This window comes from Salvia hispanica, chromosome 5 (assembly GCF_023119035.1).
Source record: "Salvia hispanica cultivar TCC Black 2014 chromosome 5, UniMelb_Shisp_WGS_1.0, whole genome shotgun sequence".
NCBI classification, from domain to species: Eukaryota; Viridiplantae; Streptophyta; class Magnoliopsida; order Lamiales; family Lamiaceae; genus Salvia; species Salvia hispanica.
This window is the reverse complement of record NC_062969.1, coordinates 6,285,382-6,304,561: the sequence shown is the minus strand read 5'-3', so window position 1 is coordinate 6,304,561 and position 19,180 is coordinate 6,285,382. Positions and strand designations below refer to the sequence as shown.

At 37.6% G+C, this 19,180-nt stretch overlaps 4 protein-coding genes and 1 non-coding gene across 8 annotated transcripts; 1 reads left to right on the top strand and 4 right to left on the bottom strand.

Moving 5' to 3' along the window:
* Positions 1–43: 43 nt before the first annotated feature.
* On the bottom strand, positions 44–3,143 carry LOC125186019 (probable arabinosyltransferase ARAD1). The gene is made up of 3 exons (XM_048082320.1): positions 3,054–3,143; positions 1,582–2,511; positions 44–910 (listed from the first exon to the last, which is right to left on the bottom strand). Exons 2-3 carry the CDS (start codon positions 2,440–2,442, stop codon positions 356–358), a joined length of 1,416 nt encoding a protein of 471 aa, XP_047938277.1. The 5' UTR covers positions 2,443–2,511; positions 3,054–3,143; the 3' UTR covers positions 44–355.
* A 1,891-nt stretch (positions 3,144–5,034) lies between these two features.
* Positions 5,035–8,624, bottom strand: LOC125187200 (NADH--cytochrome b5 reductase 1-like). Of its 3 annotated transcripts, none has more exons than XM_048083744.1 (10): positions 8,512–8,624; positions 8,145–8,275; positions 7,532–7,673; positions 7,322–7,412; positions 7,117–7,194; positions 6,363–6,443; positions 6,151–6,240; positions 5,924–5,989; positions 5,390–5,476; positions 5,035–5,315 (listed from the first exon to the last, which is right to left on the bottom strand). In XM_048083744.1, the coding sequence occupies exons 2-10, from the start codon at positions 8,257–8,259 to the stop codon at positions 5,223–5,225; spliced, it is 843 nt and encodes a 280-aa protein (XP_047939701.1). In that variant the 5' UTR covers positions 8,260–8,275; positions 8,512–8,624; the 3' UTR covers positions 5,035–5,222. The 3 variants fall into 3 exon arrangements, with proteins under 3 accessions (XP_047939701.1, XP_047939702.1, XP_047939700.1); XM_048083745.1 differs by lacking the exon at positions 8,512–8,624 and adding an exon at positions 8,437–8,511 and having other exon boundaries at positions 5,390–5,541; XM_048083743.1 differs by lacking the exon at positions 8,512–8,624 and adding an exon at positions 8,437–8,511.
* Positions 8,625–8,743: 119 nt separating this feature from the next.
* TRNAE-CUC lies at positions 8,744–8,816 on the top strand. The gene has a single exon. It is a non-coding gene; the product is annotated as a tRNA-Glu (tRNA).
* A 601-nt stretch (positions 8,817–9,417) lies between these two features.
* On the bottom strand, positions 9,418–12,432 carry LOC125187692 (CDT1-like protein a, chloroplastic). The gene is made up of 7 exons (XM_048084322.1): positions 12,097–12,432; positions 11,799–11,918; positions 11,482–11,710; positions 10,333–11,076; positions 10,039–10,237; positions 9,870–9,960; positions 9,418–9,764 (listed from the first exon to the last, which is right to left on the bottom strand). Exons 1-7 carry the CDS (start codon positions 12,405–12,407, stop codon positions 9,707–9,709), a joined length of 1,752 nt encoding a protein of 583 aa, XP_047940279.1. The 5' UTR covers positions 12,408–12,432; the 3' UTR covers positions 9,418–9,706.
* Positions 12,433–14,989: 2,557 nt separating this feature from the next.
* Positions 14,990–19,013, bottom strand: LOC125188506 (cationic amino acid transporter 2, vacuolar-like). 2 transcript variants are annotated; one of them, XM_048085375.1, is made up of 15 exons: positions 18,943–19,013; positions 18,618–18,822; positions 18,165–18,366; positions 17,906–17,990; positions 17,556–17,696; positions 17,362–17,480; positions 17,179–17,275; positions 16,940–17,112; positions 16,790–16,856; positions 16,517–16,675; positions 16,063–16,321; positions 15,869–15,977; positions 15,659–15,771; positions 15,485–15,560; positions 14,990–15,338 (listed from the first exon to the last, which is right to left on the bottom strand). In XM_048085375.1, exons 2-15 carry the CDS (start codon positions 18,775–18,777, stop codon positions 15,167–15,169), a joined length of 1,932 nt encoding a protein of 643 aa, XP_047941332.1. In that variant the 5' UTR covers positions 18,778–18,822; positions 18,943–19,013; the 3' UTR covers positions 14,990–15,166. The 2 variants fall into 2 exon arrangements, with proteins under 2 accessions (XP_047941332.1, XP_047941331.1); XM_048085374.1 differs by lacking the exon at positions 18,943–19,013 and having other exon boundaries at positions 18,618–18,931.
* Between the last annotated feature and the right edge of the window lie 167 nt (positions 19,014–19,180).

Sequence of the window (19,180 nt, the reverse complement as noted above, 5' to 3'; positions counted from 1 at the left end):
TGATCTGTTGCAACTTGTTAGCTATATTAATTTCTAGTTTACATTTAATATTAATACTACTATAATTTCATATATTCTCTTACAAATTTCGTATATAGAGCAATGATCTTGAACTCAACTGGAAGTAGTACATGAAAAAAGTTAAAACAACAAACATTTTTTACTACTAAAGGTTGAATTAATGAACAAACTGATCAACTGTGTAAGCTTACAGCTGATCTCCAGAATTCGGACCATTGATTTCTCCGGCCACTGGCTTCCTCCTCGTTCCGTTTGTTCAAACCAGTCAATCTCCGGCAGACAAGTGGACCAGATCAACCGTAGCTTCCACAGATTTTCAAGACAACAAGATTGATCAACCAAAATTCCTCGGTATAGAACTGGAACTAACAGCTTGTCTTCTGTGGGCGATCGTTCGAGAAAATCGCCTGTTCCGGTGAATCCTCCATCTGATGCCGGAAACCTTGCGGGAGACGGCCTGCCATATCATCTGAACAGCATCTTTCTCTTTGGACGGATACTGATACTCGTACATGTGTTCGATTTCTCGCAGCCGCTTCCACATCCTAGTCCACTCCTCTCTGCCAATATTCCTGGTAAGATTTAAGAGAAAGCCTTGTTTTGGAGCATCCGATGTGCTGACGAATACGCAGAACTTGGAGTAGTCAAGAACATCTTCATTGGGAAGCTCGATCTCATCGCTGATGATGACAGGCACACAGTGGCTAGCGATGGCATCAAAGAGGCGGTTTGATGAGGGCGTGTCACCAGCTATGTTGAGGCAGAACTTGGATGCGCGCATGCCCTTCGAAGTCTGCCTAGCGCCGCCCTTTTGGTAAGTTCCAAAAGTGAAGTGCACATCTGTTTCATTTTTCAGCATGTAGTATAGCTCTTGCCGAATTGTTCCACCCTGAAATTGAGGAGAAAATCTTAAAGCGCATTGCATCCAAAAACAACATGAAACCGACTAGTAGACCACAATGAGCTAGATGAAGCAGTTAAACAAAACATAACTCGATCATGCATCTGCCATCAATTAACCGGGATAGGTGGTGCAAGAAAACCAATGCTAGCTAAGGTAACACAGGTTTTTGCAGAAAGGAGTGTCGTATAGAATCAATGTTTTGCTCGATTCTCAATCATTTGTGTTGGATAATCACTCTCTTATTTGAAAAATACATCATGCACCTTGTTCATAAGACAGATACCAAAGAGGGTAGCAGCCATTCTTTTTTTCTTGAAAGCATTTCTTTGCAATGCAGATTACAGTAGCAGCTTAAAATAGCTTCTCTATAGGCAAGAGCAAACACATACACAAACACACACAGAGAAACGAGCACCATACCAATAAAAATCAATTGACTTTCAAAAAGGCCAGAAATCCTAGTTTATGTTCTACTTCACTAACTCTATTCAGAAATAACTCCTAGATTAAACAGAAGACTGGGGCTCTAACACGGCGTGTAGTTCTCAACAATTTTGTTGCAAAAGCATAGAACGTGTTTTAATTAGAAAATGAGAAGCAAACGGGCATAGTAGATATATACAAGTATAAAAGGTAAGGAAACAAAGCCAATTTACATCTTTTCTGTAGATGGCACCCTGAAAATAGAGCAAGGTGGGACGACTATCGAAATCAGACGAGTCATCCACGTAACTCTCAGTGACGTGCCTGTAAGGCGCAATCACATCCTTCTCAGCATTAGCAATGGTTGGAGGATACCTCCCGAAATCTGATAGAATGAATATTGCAGGCCAAAGTTTCATCCTTGCGTCTAACAAACTATTCGGATGGTGAGCAACAATGATGTGATCTTTCCCACCAGACCTCTTCCATTCATCCTGAGCTACCAAGAACTTAACCAACTTCTCCTGCAATACGACATTTGTGCTCCTCTTCTGGCCCAGCCTCACCTTTGAGAACCGGTTATAGCACAAAGACGCGAAAAAGGGTACAAACACAACATCTGCTTCGCTTGAATTATGCACTCGTACAGCACTACGACCTATCAAATTCTCTGCAAATTCAGAGCTCAAGAGATCCAAAGTCAGCCAGTATTCTATGCTATGCTGCAGATTCAACCCACCAGGGTAGTCGGGAACCTTTTCCCGAATATCGGGCCACACATCCTTCTCCCCAACACCCTTCCACCCCAACAAATCAAAATGAAACTCTGATGGCAAATCATACATGAAAACCCTGAGCATTGGCACATTTGCACCACATTTCACTGAATTCTTATCCCAGTTTGCTCTCTCACTGACTGATTCATCAAGATTCCAATTTTCAGGGAATCGAAAAAGCTTCGAACTTGGCAGTATACCAAATACAACAGAATGAGAGTGCCCAGTTGATCTTAGCAATGACAACCAAGATAATATGAACAATGATGATGTCAACAAGAACCAACAGAATAGGGATTTGTAAGCAACGGATACCATTTTTGATATACTTCACTTCACTAACACCCAAAACTCAGAGCCTTTTGTATCAGCAGTTTCATTCAAGCACTGAAAGGTCGAATTATCATTACTATTTCAATTTCTTTGTCAAGATTCGAACTTGAAATAGAACCCTAAATTTAAATCACATTTTCTACATTTCTAAGCTAAAAAAATACTAACTAGCATGCATCAAGGTAAGGTGCCCCAACAGAATATAAAATGTAAAGCAAGCAAACTCTTGAAGCTGGGAAGGGTCGGTGTCAATTGAATGAAAGGGTTTGTCTATTACCGAAATAGAGATGCGAAAGAAATTAGATTTAGATGGATTGCTATTGAAAACAAGGAAGAAGCAAGGGAATAAAAGGGAGTATCTGTTTGAGAGAGTGATATAGTGAGAGAGGGTATTGAAAGAGGAAGCAATTCGAAAGAAATAAAATCCCAGATAGATTATGGTATCAGATTCTCAACCCAATTTAGAATTCAGAAAAAGAACGAGGTATGCTCTGTGTGTGAGAGAGAGAAGGGAGAGATTACATTGTCATTTACAGTGTGTGATGAGGGAGAAAGGGGCAAGAGAGACGTGAAAGCTCAAGTAAAAGCAAACAAACCTCGGAGAAAAGGGACGTTTGTCAATTGTCAATCCTTTCTTTTTATTCAGGAAAACTGATTTTTAGGAAAAGGATTTAGTATTTTATGAAGAATCGATCAAATAATTCAGATTTTTATTACTAACCTTATTCTAGTACTACATAATTGGATAATCAATCTTCATGATCACTAGTTATTGCCGCTATCTTTTTCAAAATCACAAGTACGACAGACCTCATATAATTACTAATGATAGAAATAGAATACAATTACAAGCAATAATCTTTCGGAGACATGCCCACGGTTCGTAAATTGCTGGTTCCGGTTTCCGGAAATGTGGAACCGAAACCGAACCGTTAGGCTATTTCACGGTTCCGGTTCGGTTTGGCAATTTTGGCAGTTTTTCATTTTTTTATTTTATATGTAATTTGAAATTTTGGACTTATACAATACACTGGAATAACACAATGGATAATTTAAATTGAAATAAGACGAATAAGGTGAAAATCATATCAATTTTATTGAATCTGAGTTATAACGGACAACAATACATTACAATTTTCTATACATATAGAACAATGTGATATAATTTACAAGTGTCGTCGGAATATTAATAAATAAACATGAAATGGGGTGAATGTAAGTGAGGATAAGAGGGGGTATTTATAGATAAAAATGGATGGAGAAATGGATCAATTTGAATTCAAAATAAGGAATTAAAAAATAAATAAATAAAATAAAAAAATTTGAATTTCAGACAAAACCGGCGGAACCGCCGGTTCCGATCAAAAAACCGTCTGAAAAGCTCCTCCTTGGCTGCCCACGGCTGATGCCTCGAATACCTCGCCGGAACCGTGAAACAGCCGATTAACCGGCGGTTCAGTGACGGTTTCGGTTCGTAAAATCTTGAACCGGAATCGGCCCGTGGTTCCAAATATGGCGGTTCCGATTCGTAAAAAATGTCGCGGTTCTGGTTCGGAACCGGAATCGTCGGTTACGATTCCGCGGTGAATCGCCGGAACCAAAACCTTGGGCATCTATAATCTTTCCTAATTTATTTGACATTTTAGTAGGTGGCATTGCAGCTATATGCTATGTTTCCAGCATTTTGCCTTAAGTAGAACTGTTGTCAAAGCAAAAATGCTTTGGTACAACCCGCCCTGAAATTTGAACCGATATTCTGCCATCAACTCGGACCAAAAATTCTATCTTTCAGACAAAAATGGTACCTTGAACGTGTTGGAATTTTAAAAATATAAACTTAATTTTATAAATATCTAGATATTAGTATAATATCTAGTATTATCTAGAATTTGGGGTGTGAAAATATGATATTTTGGTAGAATTAATTAGAGATAGAATTCTCTAGAATATAGATATTTAGAATATAAAAGAATTAAGTAGGAGACTATCTAGATATTTTAATAGAAATATCTAAATATTAGTAGAGTTCCCTATAATGTAATAAAAATCTAAATATAAAATATTAAAGAATCTAGTAGACAATTCTAGAATAGGAAATGAATGCCTACAAATATGGCATAGCTGTACCATTTTTCACAACTTTTTGAGAATAAAGTATTTCTTTTGTTTATCCACGTCACCAACCTCTCCTAAAACATTTTTCATATATTCCATCCATTCTCCTCTCAAATATATTCTCCAAACTAAATTAGTACTCCAACATACTCCCTCCGTCCCGCTTTAGCAGTCTCATTAACTTTTCTGCCCTCTTTTTGTAAAAATGATAAAAAATAGTTAAAGTCGAGAAATGGTAAAGTAAAAGAGACAATAATGTAGATAAAACTCTTCTCTATATTATTGTCTCTCTTACTTTACCATTTCTCGACTTTAACTATTTTTTATCATTTTTACAAAAAGATGGCAGAAAAGTCAATGGGACTGCTAAAACGGGACGGAGGGAGTATAATATATATTCCAACAGACCGAACTAGACCGACCTAAACTTATGACAACGCATTCACAATCACCATATGAACATGTCCAAATAAAAATTCATTTAATAACTTATATCTTGGCCCATTTAATGAATAAGCACCGAATCATGTAAAGCTTATAGCTCGTCAATTATAACAAGTTTTGGAAGAAAACACTATTGCCCTTATGCTGTTGAAAACAATATGTCAATGAAGATTGCTAAAAATGAAGGCCAAAGTTGTTGAACAGAGTTAGAACTGGAACTGGGTCTCGGAGGCATAGCCAAGAGCATCAAGATGGGCAGCCATGGCCTTGTTCATGGGAGGTGGACCACATCTCAGCATCTGCAGAGACAAAGGACAAAGTTAGTGCTCGAGAGGCTGCAATTGTAACGTAACGTTGGTTAGATTTCACAAACCTGGATGTCAGAAGCTGGTGGTGGGAGGTAAGCTTGAATCATCTCTTTTGACACGAATCCAACGCCTCCCTCCCATATCTCAGGAGGCTGAAAAAGTTCAAACAAGAATCAGGAAGCGTGAGTGCCGGTTTTGTACTACTCAACTTTTCTTTCTGAGAAAATTATAAGAATTTTCAGTATCGAATCATCTCAATTCAAAGTTAGTTAATATTTTCCAACAGGCTAAAAGTGAGAGACGTCTATTGAGTATCACTGGCTCGACACATACTCATGCAAGCTCAGTTAACATTAAGAGGATATGATGATAAGTTAGCATTTTATAAGCTCCTATGGGAATAAATATCCAATTTCAAAGATTTTAACAAACCATTTGATTATTAATCACATCGACATAACAGTCAACATGTTTTCGTGTAAAACTGTAATACACAATGCAATATAACTAGACATATTTACAGCAATTCAAGTGACAAGGATAATAATGACTAGGAGAATTTACAACAAATCCAGCAAATTAATGAGTGGTAAACTTACTTGATTGAGCACGTAGTAGATTTTGAATGAATCAGGGTATGTTCTTGCAAGATTATCCAATTCATCCTGAAACCAACAAATAAAACCACTTGAGAGTTGAGACCAGACACAACTTGAATCATCTCTATGTACTCGATCGGAATAAATACAAGTTATTGTAGTGATATGACCAATATATTGTTATTAAGCAATAATATGATGTAGATCATATATGATATAGATATCACCTTCAAGAGAATGTCCTCAAGCATAACATTAGCATAAATCAGGTGAACCTTTGTTTTGTCACTGGGATTTTCAAGAACTGCCCTAGCAACCTGCACACAAAAACAAGAAATATGAAGATATTGTTCATTGTGATTCCATTTGATTCATCATCAATCACCCCCCCTTTGTTATACAGAGAGAGAGGGGGGGAGAAATAATGTTAAATATAGACCTGAAACATTGGGGTAATTCCAGAACCTCCAGCAATCATTCCAAATGCTCTCACTTGATTTGGTTGATACTTGAAACGGCCCTAGCGACAATGGAATATAGCAAAAAGTTTCAAATATGGTCTCAACCATCCACAAAAGCAATATGAGAGATTCTTCAAATGAGCATTAAAGATTACATGTAGGCTCTTAGGTGATTGTCATTTTAACATCAACAAGGTTTTAAAACAGTATAAGTATGCTTGATAGATTTGTGCATATTTACTTAGTGACAGGATTGCATATGGTCTACCATGATTAGCCTAGACATCTCCCACCTACTGAAATGGAAGTGTGTAACAATCTCAACAAGGTATACACTAAGTGTTAGAGGATCTTATGAGGGTACATGGTCATGATACGCCAAATGCAGTGGCCATGTGAATCTTTAAGCCAAACAAGCTTTTATATCTCCAAACGGAACATAAAAGTACCATGAGATTGACTTGATGAGCTCAGAATCCCTTCTAACTAAAAGAGATTCTTACTTCACGCATTAGTTAGAGTGAAGAAGCAAAGACTACATTAATTCAGAGTGAAAAGGTAAGCAATTCAAAAAGTGCATTGGGATCATTCCATCTAAACCCCCACCCCATTTTTCTCCTATACTTTGGCTTTCACTGCCTGAGGGAAGCAATGGAGGGACTTTCTGAATACAATTAAGTTGTATCTCTTCATGAATGCTTAAAAAGAGACCATAGTAGGACAGAAAGATACCTTTGGTCCTTTTATAGCCAGATAGTCTCCTTCGTGCATTTCTCTAAAATGGTGGGACATTCTTCCTTGTGGATACATCTGGCATAATGTAAAATATACATAAAAGGTCAACAAACACAGACAACAAACCCAAAAAAAGTGTCAATGAATACATATAAAGATACATAACAAAACAAAAGGGATGCCCCACAGAAAGAAGATGCACCTTGATAACTAGCTCAAAATATCCAACATCAGAATCCAAAGTAGTCGGAGTGTAAGGTTTGATGACATCTTCACCTTGACTATCCTTACCCCTTCAAGTATAAGACAACAAAGAATTAAGTAGTACTAGTAAGTAAAAACCATGGCTAGTAATCAACGAAAGAATTTAGTAGAGAGAAATCATGAGCACAAAACTAAGATTGAAACTGACTTGCAGCTTATGTGTTGGCCTATAGGTAGTCCCAATACCGAGGTTGGTGTAGGTAGAGCAAATCTGAACTTAGCCACATTATGACTAAGTTGTGTTTTCTTGACCAGCTTGAACTCCTTGAAATTGTCGGCATCCAAGCACACTGTCCACCACACAAGATACTAAATCAAGTAGAGAATACGAATTCTACTGTATCTTATGTATCATTATGTACTATTTCCAAGCATTTAAAGACAAACTAGTGGATACATCACATGAATTTGCTCTCCAAAGGCTTGCTTTATAGAGATCCGATAAATATTTCAAACATGCTCCAACATATATTCACTTATATCATCAATTTTCATATCAAGCTCGATGCTCCATAAATAAATTTAAATGAACATACACTTACAAAAGCCAGGCCATAATAGTCATGTCCGGTTCTCACTAGAGCTTCAATAATCTCAAGTTCGACACCAACTCAAACAAGCATAACCACTAGTAGAAAAAACCCATAACAATAAGTAGAAAAAAACACAATCTTGAAGCCCAATTAAGAAACACTATTTAGAGCTATCACAGAAAACAAAAGGTTGAGCTGCAAAATACATCAACAATATAAAATGAAAACCTTTGGACTTCTTCGATGATAACAAGAAATAAGCAGCACCAACACCAACGAGACCAACTGCAACGGCTATAAACAGTTGACCTTCAGGTGTTCCCAAGAATTCCATCGCGCCCATAATGCTAAAACAACACCTAAAATTAAAGGGAAAGGAGTTGGATCAGTTAATAATCACACTAATGAGAGAGATGCTAAATCCCGATGCATATCGTAAATACGGATGTAAGATTGACATAACAAGGAAATGGGTGCGTGATTAAATAAATCATTGAAGATGTCACTAAAAGATTTTTACTGATAAATTAAAACACAAACACACGGACGCATTCTAGGCTAGAAAAAAGAGAGTCTTGATTGTCGACTAGATTACCGAATTAAACCGGTGATGAGAGGAGAAGTGGTTGAGAAAATCGGGAATATGAAAAGGGATCTATTGTTTTATAGGTGAAAATCGGCTTCTAAATTGTCACCTACCAATTCCGCTGTATCTGAGTAGAAGGCTAGTCAGAAATTTGGGCTGAGCATATGCTATGCTGCCACGTGCGTTCAAAAGTCATACTGATTTTTCTAGTATATAATAAAAAAATCACATTAGTAATAAATCCGTTGTAGTCTAGTTGGTTAGGATACTCGGCTCTCACCCGAGAGACCCGGGTTCAAGTCCCGGCAACGGAATTTTTTTTATTTTTTTGCTTACGCATTGTGGCTTTGATAAATCGCCACATTTACATGAAAAATGTAATAGGAGTAGTAGATTGAGATAGAGTAATTTAATGTTGTTAGTCAGTTTGTATTAGATTGTGACTTCACTAATTTAGTGGGTTGAATTAATTTACCCACGAAATTTGAAATTATTTTGGGTCATTTTGTGACAAGGAACTAACACGTTCATGCAGATAATTAACTTATTAAAATAACAAGTAAAGTTCAAGTGAAATATGGCTAAATTTTTCTGATATGTACTAACAATTAGTTATTTTATTTCGAACACATCAATTCAACATATTTTCATTTTTTTTTTCAATTCTTCTAATACTGATAAGATACTACTCATGTGTCTTTTGCTTGTCATCAAACAAGCAAAAATACTCCCTTCGAGTAATGTATAATGATCAAATGAAAATGTATAATGATCTAATTTGTACATGTACTAAAAAAAAAGTTTCTTTGGTCAGTTTAAATTATTGGAAATGGATAGTTATTTAACCGAGTAATTTTGGTCGATTCAAAATTGTTCAAGAAGTCTATATATTAAATTACTCTAGTTTCCAATTGATTAATCATGAAAATGAAAATATTTTGCATTATTCTCCAAATGATCAAATGTTAGAGTTACAGCTGCAGTTTGGAAACTGCTACACATAAAATCAAAATGGGAAAAATTCACTTTCTATGTTGTTGTAATTCATATCCCAACACTAAATTACAGCAGTTTAATTCTGGCTCAAGCTCAGAGGTGAGCAAATTCTGTCAGTTCTTCAGTGGCAAAAGAATGAACTAATGGATGATTGAAGAACAATCACTGTTAGTTATCACAATGCCCTTTACATAGTTTCTTAATCCGTTCATATCGCCTCGGACAGCCTCGTACGCATGGCTTCTGGGCTCGAAATCTTCTTGACACTGAAAGAGACAAGATTAGGATGAGATCAAGGTCGAAAATGAATCTGTTCGTTGGAGTACAGAGTGTGGAAATGGTGGTAGAGTGAAGGAAGATGAATGTCGTACCAGAAGAGGAGATCACCACTCACTGCAAGCTTCTCGTAAATCCACTCCGGAGCTAGTTCTTGCAGCAATCTGAGCTGCTCTTCCACCTCCTCTGTTGTAACAAATTTGTTTAGTGGAAGTTTTACATAAAAGAATGACAGAGCTTTCGATTTGGTTAAAATGATCTTACTTTTTTCCACAATATCTAGCTGGCTTATGAGTGTCTGAATCAGCTCCTCTTTTGTGACTACTGAGCGTCTGATTGATTGGAAGAAGAAATAAATCTTGTCAAAGAGCTTCGGAAGGCCAGCGATCATTTTCCGGCGCCTCATTGCTTGAGAGATTGCTGGCTCCTGCTCCATTGCTGTCAATCTCTCCTTTTCTTGAATCTGTAGATGCGAACAAACAGTTCATCAGAAAAGGGAAAAATCTTACTACTATTTAAGTTTCACAACTACTATGAAGTGAGATTAGTTAGGCTTACAGATTGTATAACAGACTCTGGGAGAATGTCGAAGATGTCACCACGAGCTGCTGAGCTCCCTCTCCGGACATCCTCATTACCATCATTCTTCACACTCTTCTCCGGAGTATCAAACATCAGAGGTCTCTTTGGGGGCTGCCGTCTAACAAGTTTGCTTGGTGGTCTGTATGAATCATTCTCCGGACTCATGTAGCATCTTTTAGTCGGCTGAGGCGCAGGCGTAGCACTCTTTGGAGTCGATGTCATGCCCACTGGCGTTTTAAGTACTGAAGCCATCTCATCCTCCTTTACAGAATTGATGCATTTCACCGGGGTTTCAGGTAAAGTAGACAATGTTTTATTTGAAGAATCTTCATATGAAAAGCATGTTTCCACAACTGAAACTCTGCCAATTGCACTGATATCTTTGTGGGAGCTACCTCCAGCAGATTCATCTTCACTAATATCTTGGTGAGAGCTACATCCAGCAGATTTATCTTCAGAATTAACAGACGGAAGAGCAGCAACAGTAAATGAAGACAGTTCTTTCCGTAACTTTTCCACTTGATGACCAGAATTCCGCATTGAAAAACTCCTTTTAAATGATGGAGGCAGAAGTGAGGCTTTAACTGATGATCCTGAGAATGCCACACCCTGACTCTGACCAGTCAAAGATGTGCCAGAAGTTTGAGCTGAATTTGTACTTAGACCCTCCTTCGGTCGATTAAATGGCTCCGGTAGCACTTCCTCTGGAACTTCATCGCCCTGAATTCAGAATGTGGAAATTTGTAACTAATTAATAGAGTACTAATCGAGAAGAATGGTAGCGCCACAAAGTCAATGACAGTGATCAAGCCAAGCACACATATTAAAAGATGCTCCATATGAGCGACAACAATGGTCCAAGCACATCATTGAGCAGATTTGCAATTTTATGAATATGTATGTTCATACAGTTCTATGGCAATAGGTAAACTAGATGAACTAGAGCGCGGTGAGTGTCTAATACCGAATAATTTGTAATAGTTTTGTTCTGCAATGCATTGCACAAAACTTGTGTGATTCATCAATGTGACAAGTTTTTTCAACCAAATTTTCATAATTGACATATGCTCAATGAAACAAACACTTGTAAATCCGAATAAGAATGTTTGAAGTACAAATATTTACCTCTGGATGTGATTTGATGAAATCCAGAAGCCGGCTGTGGAATACTTTTCGCAGCTGTAAATTTCCAGATTTCGATTTTCCTTTGGTCTTGATTGCTTCAACATCCAATGTGATGCGGAGATCAGGTTTCATACAGCATGTACGCTCATCGTGTTGAAGGGTTTTTTCCAACACAATGGCCTCAGGCAAGATGAACTTCAGTTGAGCTAAATGACTGTATGTAAATCTCCTGAAATTTTAAGCCGACTAACAAATCAAAACTTGAAGATGCTTGACAGCAATAATAAAAATGTAATCTGAACTCAGATTCTGCATACCGGTCGGTCAAAGTTCCTATTTGGGGGCTTATATTGCTGAATGTTGTTGCAGATCCCTTCAACTTGAGCAACCTGATTGAAGAATCCAAGCTGTTGAAGAATTTTTCCAACAACTCGTATCTGAAAATTAAACATCAAACATACAATTAGAAACGAAAAACGAAATTTTGAAAAGGAAACAAAAACCGCCAATGAACTTCATAAATTGTTTGAGCAAACAGCAGTAAAATTGATTCACAAAATAGATTGGAAACTTGCAGATCTGAAAAAAAAATCATAAATCCGAATAAACACTCACTTTGGGGGAAGCTCTATCTCAGCTGAAGCCGGCTTCTTCACCTTTGCAATCTCCATTTCCTCTGAAATTGAAATCTCGTCGGTTCTCGGAGGCGGATCGGATCTCCTTTCCCGGAGCTTCATCGCTGCTTTCCTGATATCCGAAATCGACAGAGCGACGGTGTGGTTGCGCTGCCTCCGCGGCTGGGACGCCGGCTTCCCGGGGGTCTGCACGCTGAGCGGGTCAGAGACCTTCCGATCCGACGGCGCCGGCGAACTCAGAAGCTTTTTCGATTTAAAGGAACGCATCGGAGATTGTTGACTGGCATCCATGGCTGCTCAATTACACACGGTGGAGGTGAAGGTGTGGACCCAGCGAGGTATATATAGGGAGCTGCGCCATCTATAGCAGTAAATAAGGGTTCCTTTTTTGGCGCGCAGTTTGATGTTGTGGAGAGCCACGTCATTTTTGGCGCCATTTTCGCCAACGGGAAGAAAATGAGGGCGTTTGTGTCATTTCTGTCAGCGGGCTTGAAGGCTTATTTGTTGGGCTTAAGGCCCAATTATTGTTGGATTGGAATTTGCCAAAATTATCCACCACACAGTTCTTTGCAAGGAAAAAAATCCAAAACATAGCAAGTACAAGTAATGAAATTCACAATAATAATATCTGTATAGTTTTTGGAAATTCTGTTTTAATTAGTGTGTTGAAAATTTGAACGTTAGAGTCCTCAAGGTTGAAGATGGAAATGCAATTTAGGAAAGCTACATTAATGTATTACTACTACATTTGAATTGTATCAGAATAAATACTTTTTTCAATTTGAATGCAATTAGATCACACTATTATGCATTACACTTTCTGGAGATTATCCAATAACAATGCAACATTGATTTAGAGTCAAGGCTTCAAGATTCTTAGAAGTCTGAATTAAAGCATAAATTATATTATTCGTATCAGATCAAAATTTCATCCAGATTGTAATGAAAACATTAATGGCCCGAGTAAGGATTGAGAGATCCCCTAAAAAAGTTTTTTAAGTCCTTAATGTGAATATGGGGTTGCCAACAATATAAAAATAATATTATTATGGCTCAAAAAATATTTTTATCCTAATTTTCGTCTACTTAGTTTTTATCATGAATCCATGATTAATTGGGCTGCTGAACACACACCCCTTTAGAGAATTTGGTTCGACGAATGAATAAAGCCGTTGCGCTTTCTATGTTATACGTACCATTAATTTGTTCCATAAATATAGAAAATTAATGACATGTTCAAAAGTACAGGGAATTCAGTTTTAGTATGAAAATTAATGTTTATATCTGAGGACTGAGATTATCATCTTTTACACCGAATACATAGTGACCATGCTCTAGACGATTTTGTTCGAAATAGGTAGTAATAGTATTATATGCATATCGGTCCAGCAATTACAACCTTCATTCCAACAATCGATCAAATTAAATTAATTCACTGGGTCAAAATTCCAATAGTTAGTAACACAATATGAAATCAAAATTGTTGACTGATTTTCAATTTCCTTTTCTTATTTTCAATTGATGACTTAAACCTACGCCAATTTGATAGGATAAATAACTCATTTATTTTGGAGTTATATTAACCTAAAATGTAATAGTCCCTTTGTCCCAACTATTGAGTCAAAACTCTTGGTCACGGAGATTAATTAGTTATAGTATTGAAAAGTATGAGATAGGAATAAAGTACTAGTAATAAAGTAAGAAAAAGAAAGAGAAAGTAAAATAGGTGATGGAATAAAATATGAGTCATTAGATGTTTTATTTTTTTGGTCGAAAATGAGTGATTAGATGTTTTGTTTTACTGTAAGAAAAAAAAAACTCTACTTAGTTGGGACATCCCGAAAAGGAATACCGACTCAATTTAGTTGAGACGAAGAGAGTACGTTCTTATCAATGTTTTGTTAGTTTATTGATTCAAAGGGGTCGTGAGGAGGGCCATGGTCCTCGTGGCACCGCTCATGCCGGATGTGGGGATGGCTACATTTTTTATGATTGGAATAAAAGGATTAAAACAAAAATGAGATTGATTTAGTTATGGTCCCTAGTAATACCATGTGGATTGTGGAGTAATAAATGTGTATGTCTAATTATGTATTTATTTTATTTAATTATATAATTTTTTTAATTACATATTTTGAAAAAAAAAATCAATTGGTAATTCATTATTTTAATGAAAATTTAGTACTTTTGAATATTTGTAAAATTTGTTTAATAAAAAATATAAATAAGAAAAAAAAAATTAAAAATAATGAACTACTAGTAAATGTGAAATTATGGTGCTTATAAGTAGTTGTGAGACTTAAAAATAGTGCGAGTGAAGTAGGAGTATTTCCTCATGCTCAACGTTATGAATACACTTATGCCTCTTCTTTTGTCTCAAAAGAATTGCACTTGCATCGCCTCACAATTTGGATTTCACGTGTTCTGAGTTGAGGCTCATTTACTTTATGTGAATTTAGTTTAAAGAAAAATGAAAGTCGACGACTGAAAAGGCGAAAAACACATGAAATAAAAAGCTTCCAAGGACTTTATGTCTCTATGTGTGGCTAAAAAAGCCTCTGATGAGATGTAATCGATGTTATTTCCTAAACCCTAAATTTAACAAATACAACTATATATCAAATGTATAAAAAGAATTACTAACGACTAGATATTACTCATTTATTTAATCGATTAGATTGTTAAAGGAGTAAAGAAAGTAGAACAATGTTAAAGATGTTTAGTATAGATGTATCAATGCAATGACAAATGTAGCATTTTCGATTTGGAGATGCAACAAATAATTATTGACTTGTCAACTCGTCGAAAATAATGTGCAAGAACATTAGGCAATAATTTACTCTGCATAATGTCAACTCGTAGAAAATTTCAGATAAAGTTTATGAAATGCACCGTAGAGAGTACTATTATTCATAATGAATATAGGTTGCGTATTACGTTACAAAAAATGAAGATATGTACAATTTCTAAATTCAATTAATACAACAGTGCTTTCAATCGTGAGGGCAACAACACTCGTTAAGTGTATATCACTATCAATCTATATATCATCAATGCACATTCAAATTGTGGCCTGCCTGGGCTGATGCCTCATAGATTTCATCCACATCAGCCGCGGGAACGTAATATGCGTGCTTCAACGGGCTTCGCCTGCAGCTATAGCACACGTAGACGAGCAGCGCCAACGCCAGCCATATCGAGACCAGGGTCCAAGTCGCCGCACTACAAGACATAAACTCCAAACTCTTAGTAGGGGAATCTTGTGTCGGATTCTCAAACAGGTCAAGATCCCGATCCAAACACTACCGAATACACGCCGTATGGATTTCAATTTCATCAACTTTTAAGATCAGCATCAAACTACTCACCTGAGGTTGACTAACAAGTACATGTTGATGAGAATGCAAGTTACCGGAAGCAGTGGGACGAGCGGACAGATGAAACCTGAACGTGACACAACAGCTCATGAGAAGATACCGCTCAGGGTAACGAATTTAGATGTGTTTCAAAAGAATCAAAGCCATGACTAACTAACAGGCTACCTCCTTCCTGCCCAAAATTATGTCTCGCGACATCTTGATCTATGAAAGTGAGCATTATGAGACCCGAGAGAAGGAGAAGCAGACCAATGCCACAAAATGTAGTTCGGAGAATGCTGGCATATGTAGAGAAACAGCAGTACACGGGTCAAAACGACTACAAGAAGCGCACTCTCAAGTTAAAAGTTGACAACTGTGACAGAAACCACGCACCTTGAGAGGCTCGAGAATGAAGTAGCACAAGTGAATATAAGTATGCCAATGCACGTGATCATAATAGCCCAACCAGCAGTATTCCGCCGATTCTTTTTGTTCACGAGGACTGCAACACGCAGAAGAAACATAAGCATCACCTAATATGATCATTAGAAATAAAGAACATGCTAGAAGCAGTCGAACGAACTTACAGTTCCAATCCCTATTTATAGAAGGGCATCTAATAGATGTTGTTTCTTTCCGGACTAAAAATGGAGTATTCAAGGAGTAAACTTTCGGGTGCTCCACGCAGATGTCGGCAGGGCTATTGCTGATGGCACGTCGCGAAGAAACTGAATCGATTGCTTCCTTATAAGATAATGGAAATGGCACCTCATCCGGTGGAACATATCTCAGTATCAGCACACAAATTGCTACAGTCGTGTATGCAAGAAGCGTTCCCAAACTAACCTGAAAACTCGAACAATTTGAGTGGAAAGGTCATGCTAACAACACCATTGTGATCGAAGGTTTGTTTTCTTATATTTCCAAAACGTAGCTTTCTTTTTCTTGATAAAAATCAACTTATGTTACACATAACAACTATTAACATAATATAACTCGTAATTAAATGGACTAGAATTGGCAAAAGTGGTAGCAGCATACCATTCCTGACAATTGTTCTACATCCATGACGAAGGCCAAGATTGTGGCAAGGAATCCGGTCACAATCGTGCTTTTAATAGGAACTTGTGTGCTTCTGTTGATATCTGAGAAAAACGATGGCAGCAGTCCGTCTCTGGCCATTGCCATTAATATCCGCGGCTGCATAGTAAGAATGCAAAGAGTAGAACATTTACTTGGGAAAAAAAGATATAATCATCTAGTATTTGTTTGCATTGTCCCAATTCTCAACCTAAAACAATGTGAAAATGAAACCTGCGGAAGCAAAGACCCTGTCAACGACGCACAAAGAGCAGTACAAGATCCAATAGTAATGATATACCTGCGCAAAGATAAAATAAAAACAATGCTGTAAAGAGGAGCTCGGTAAATATAAACCTTTCCCCACGATGAGTATGTACGTACGCTGCCCATTGCATTCCATGGCTAGCAAATGCAGAGGAAATCGGGGTGTCAGGATCCATTGCATAGTAGGGTACCAAACCAACGATGACTGCAGAAACCAACATGTAAAGGGTGCAGCATATGGATAGAGCAGACCCAATGCCGATTGGCAGATCCTTTTGAGGGTTTTTCACCTGTGTATAGAGAAAAAGTTACTATCGAGTTCCCATTAGTCGTGGCAAAGTTATAAACACCATTACCTCTTCTGCTGTGCTTGTGATGGAGTCGAACCCTGTATATGCAAAAAAGACGGTTGAAGCACCAGCAAGCATCCCTTTAGCCCCAAAGGGAAAGTATCTTTTGGAGATGTAAAATAGATCAGCAACCTTGTATCACCTTACAAGAAACACAAATCATGTCAAATGAGATGGAAAGTGACTTACCCGGCAGGGAGTTCGTACCCATGCCATCCGGTCTTGAAGCCTAAATATCCACCGGCCACGATGATAAAGACCAAGGCGCATACATTCACAGAAGTAACGATCCCTTGGGCTAATGCACTCTGGAGAGATAATAATAGAAAAGTTCAGAAAATGGGAATATTCGTGTACTTATGTGAAGATAATTCGAGAGAGACCTCCTTAATTCCCAGGCACAAAAGCGCAGTGACCAAAACGACTATGATGGCTGCACATGGGTCGACAACAATATCAAATCCGGGGATTGTCTGGCGAGCCAGAAAAGAAGGTAGACTATCTGGACCTCCAAAAAGCAAGGCCTAATGTAGAAAAGACCGAAATTTTATCACTGCTATAAATATCATAATAGTAGCAGAACTTCAGTGAAAACTGATTATCAATGGATAAAAGACATCTAACTCTCATGATTTGAGGGAATGAAGGACCATTTGATGAATGTGACATTTGTGTTGTAAGATATGAATCCACAAAACTTAATAGAGAATCAAGAGATAGAAGAGAAGCATACCAGATTTGGGGATATACCACGAGCCACTGCTGAACCTCCTATGGTGTATTCCAGCATCAACGCCCAACCAATCAACCAAGCAACGCTGCAAAAATTGAACAAGGTTTACGCAGAGATATTAGACACCATAACTCCCACTTTGACCGAGTATTTGTGATGTTGATCATATGAAATGAAAAATAATTACTGTTGACATTAGTAATAAAGGATTTAAAAGCAGAAAATGGACATTATGAAACAATGATGAAATGGTAATTACACTTCTCCGATGCATATGTAAGAATAGTGATAGGCACTTCCAGCAGAAGGGCAACGACTAGCAAGCTCGGCGTAGCAGAAAGCAGAAAGGCCAGCAGCTATTCCAGCTATGAGAAATGAAAGTGTAAGAGCTGGCCCTGAATGCTCTCTAGCAACTGTGCCAACCAGAATATAAACACCAGAACCAATTGTTGCACCAACTCCTACAAACAGCAACACAAAATCCATTCTCATAGGCATAATGAAAGGGATTATAAACACAAAAGAAAGAGTACGATGATCAAGGACATATTTCCATTTTCAGTCTAATTTATAACTCAACGTTTTTAATAGAATCAAAGCAAACTTCACTCAAGCCAAGGCAACAACAAATTATATCAATTAGCTAAACTCAAATGGTTAAGCAGCAAACAGAGAGAGAACACAAAGTACTAATTCTTGAATCAGAGATTACCTATGGCAATGAGATGAGGTGCAGTGAGAGCCCTGGCCAACTGATTTTGGCGACTCCCAGAAGAGTACACATGCTTAGAATCAACCTGTTTCCTCCTGACGAGTGTGTTCAATCTCCCACCTCCGCCGCCATTTTTCTGTACATCAGAAGGGAATCCCATGCCAACAAAGAGAGAGAAACAGAATTCCCAACTTTACGAATATTCCTAACCAATTACAATCATCAAAGAATGCTCAGGGCCCAGAAAATGAATCTTGGAAAAGGTTCATTCTTTGGGATGGTGAGACAACTTTACACAAAAAAAAAAAAGGAAAAAAGAGACCACCCTTGTGTAAATCTTGGAGGTTAGTGAAAGACAAATTCTTGAAATGATGGAAAGAAGATTGGGTGATCACCACGTGGATTGGACGTTGCAGAGATTTAGCTGAGGTGAGAGTGAGAGAGGGGGGGATAAGGTGAGAGGGAGAGAATATGATAGTAGCAATCTTAGCACTGTTTCCAATCAATGGATTGGTGGAATTTGTTTTTATTAATAATTCAGTAATGAAGCATGTAGATCCATA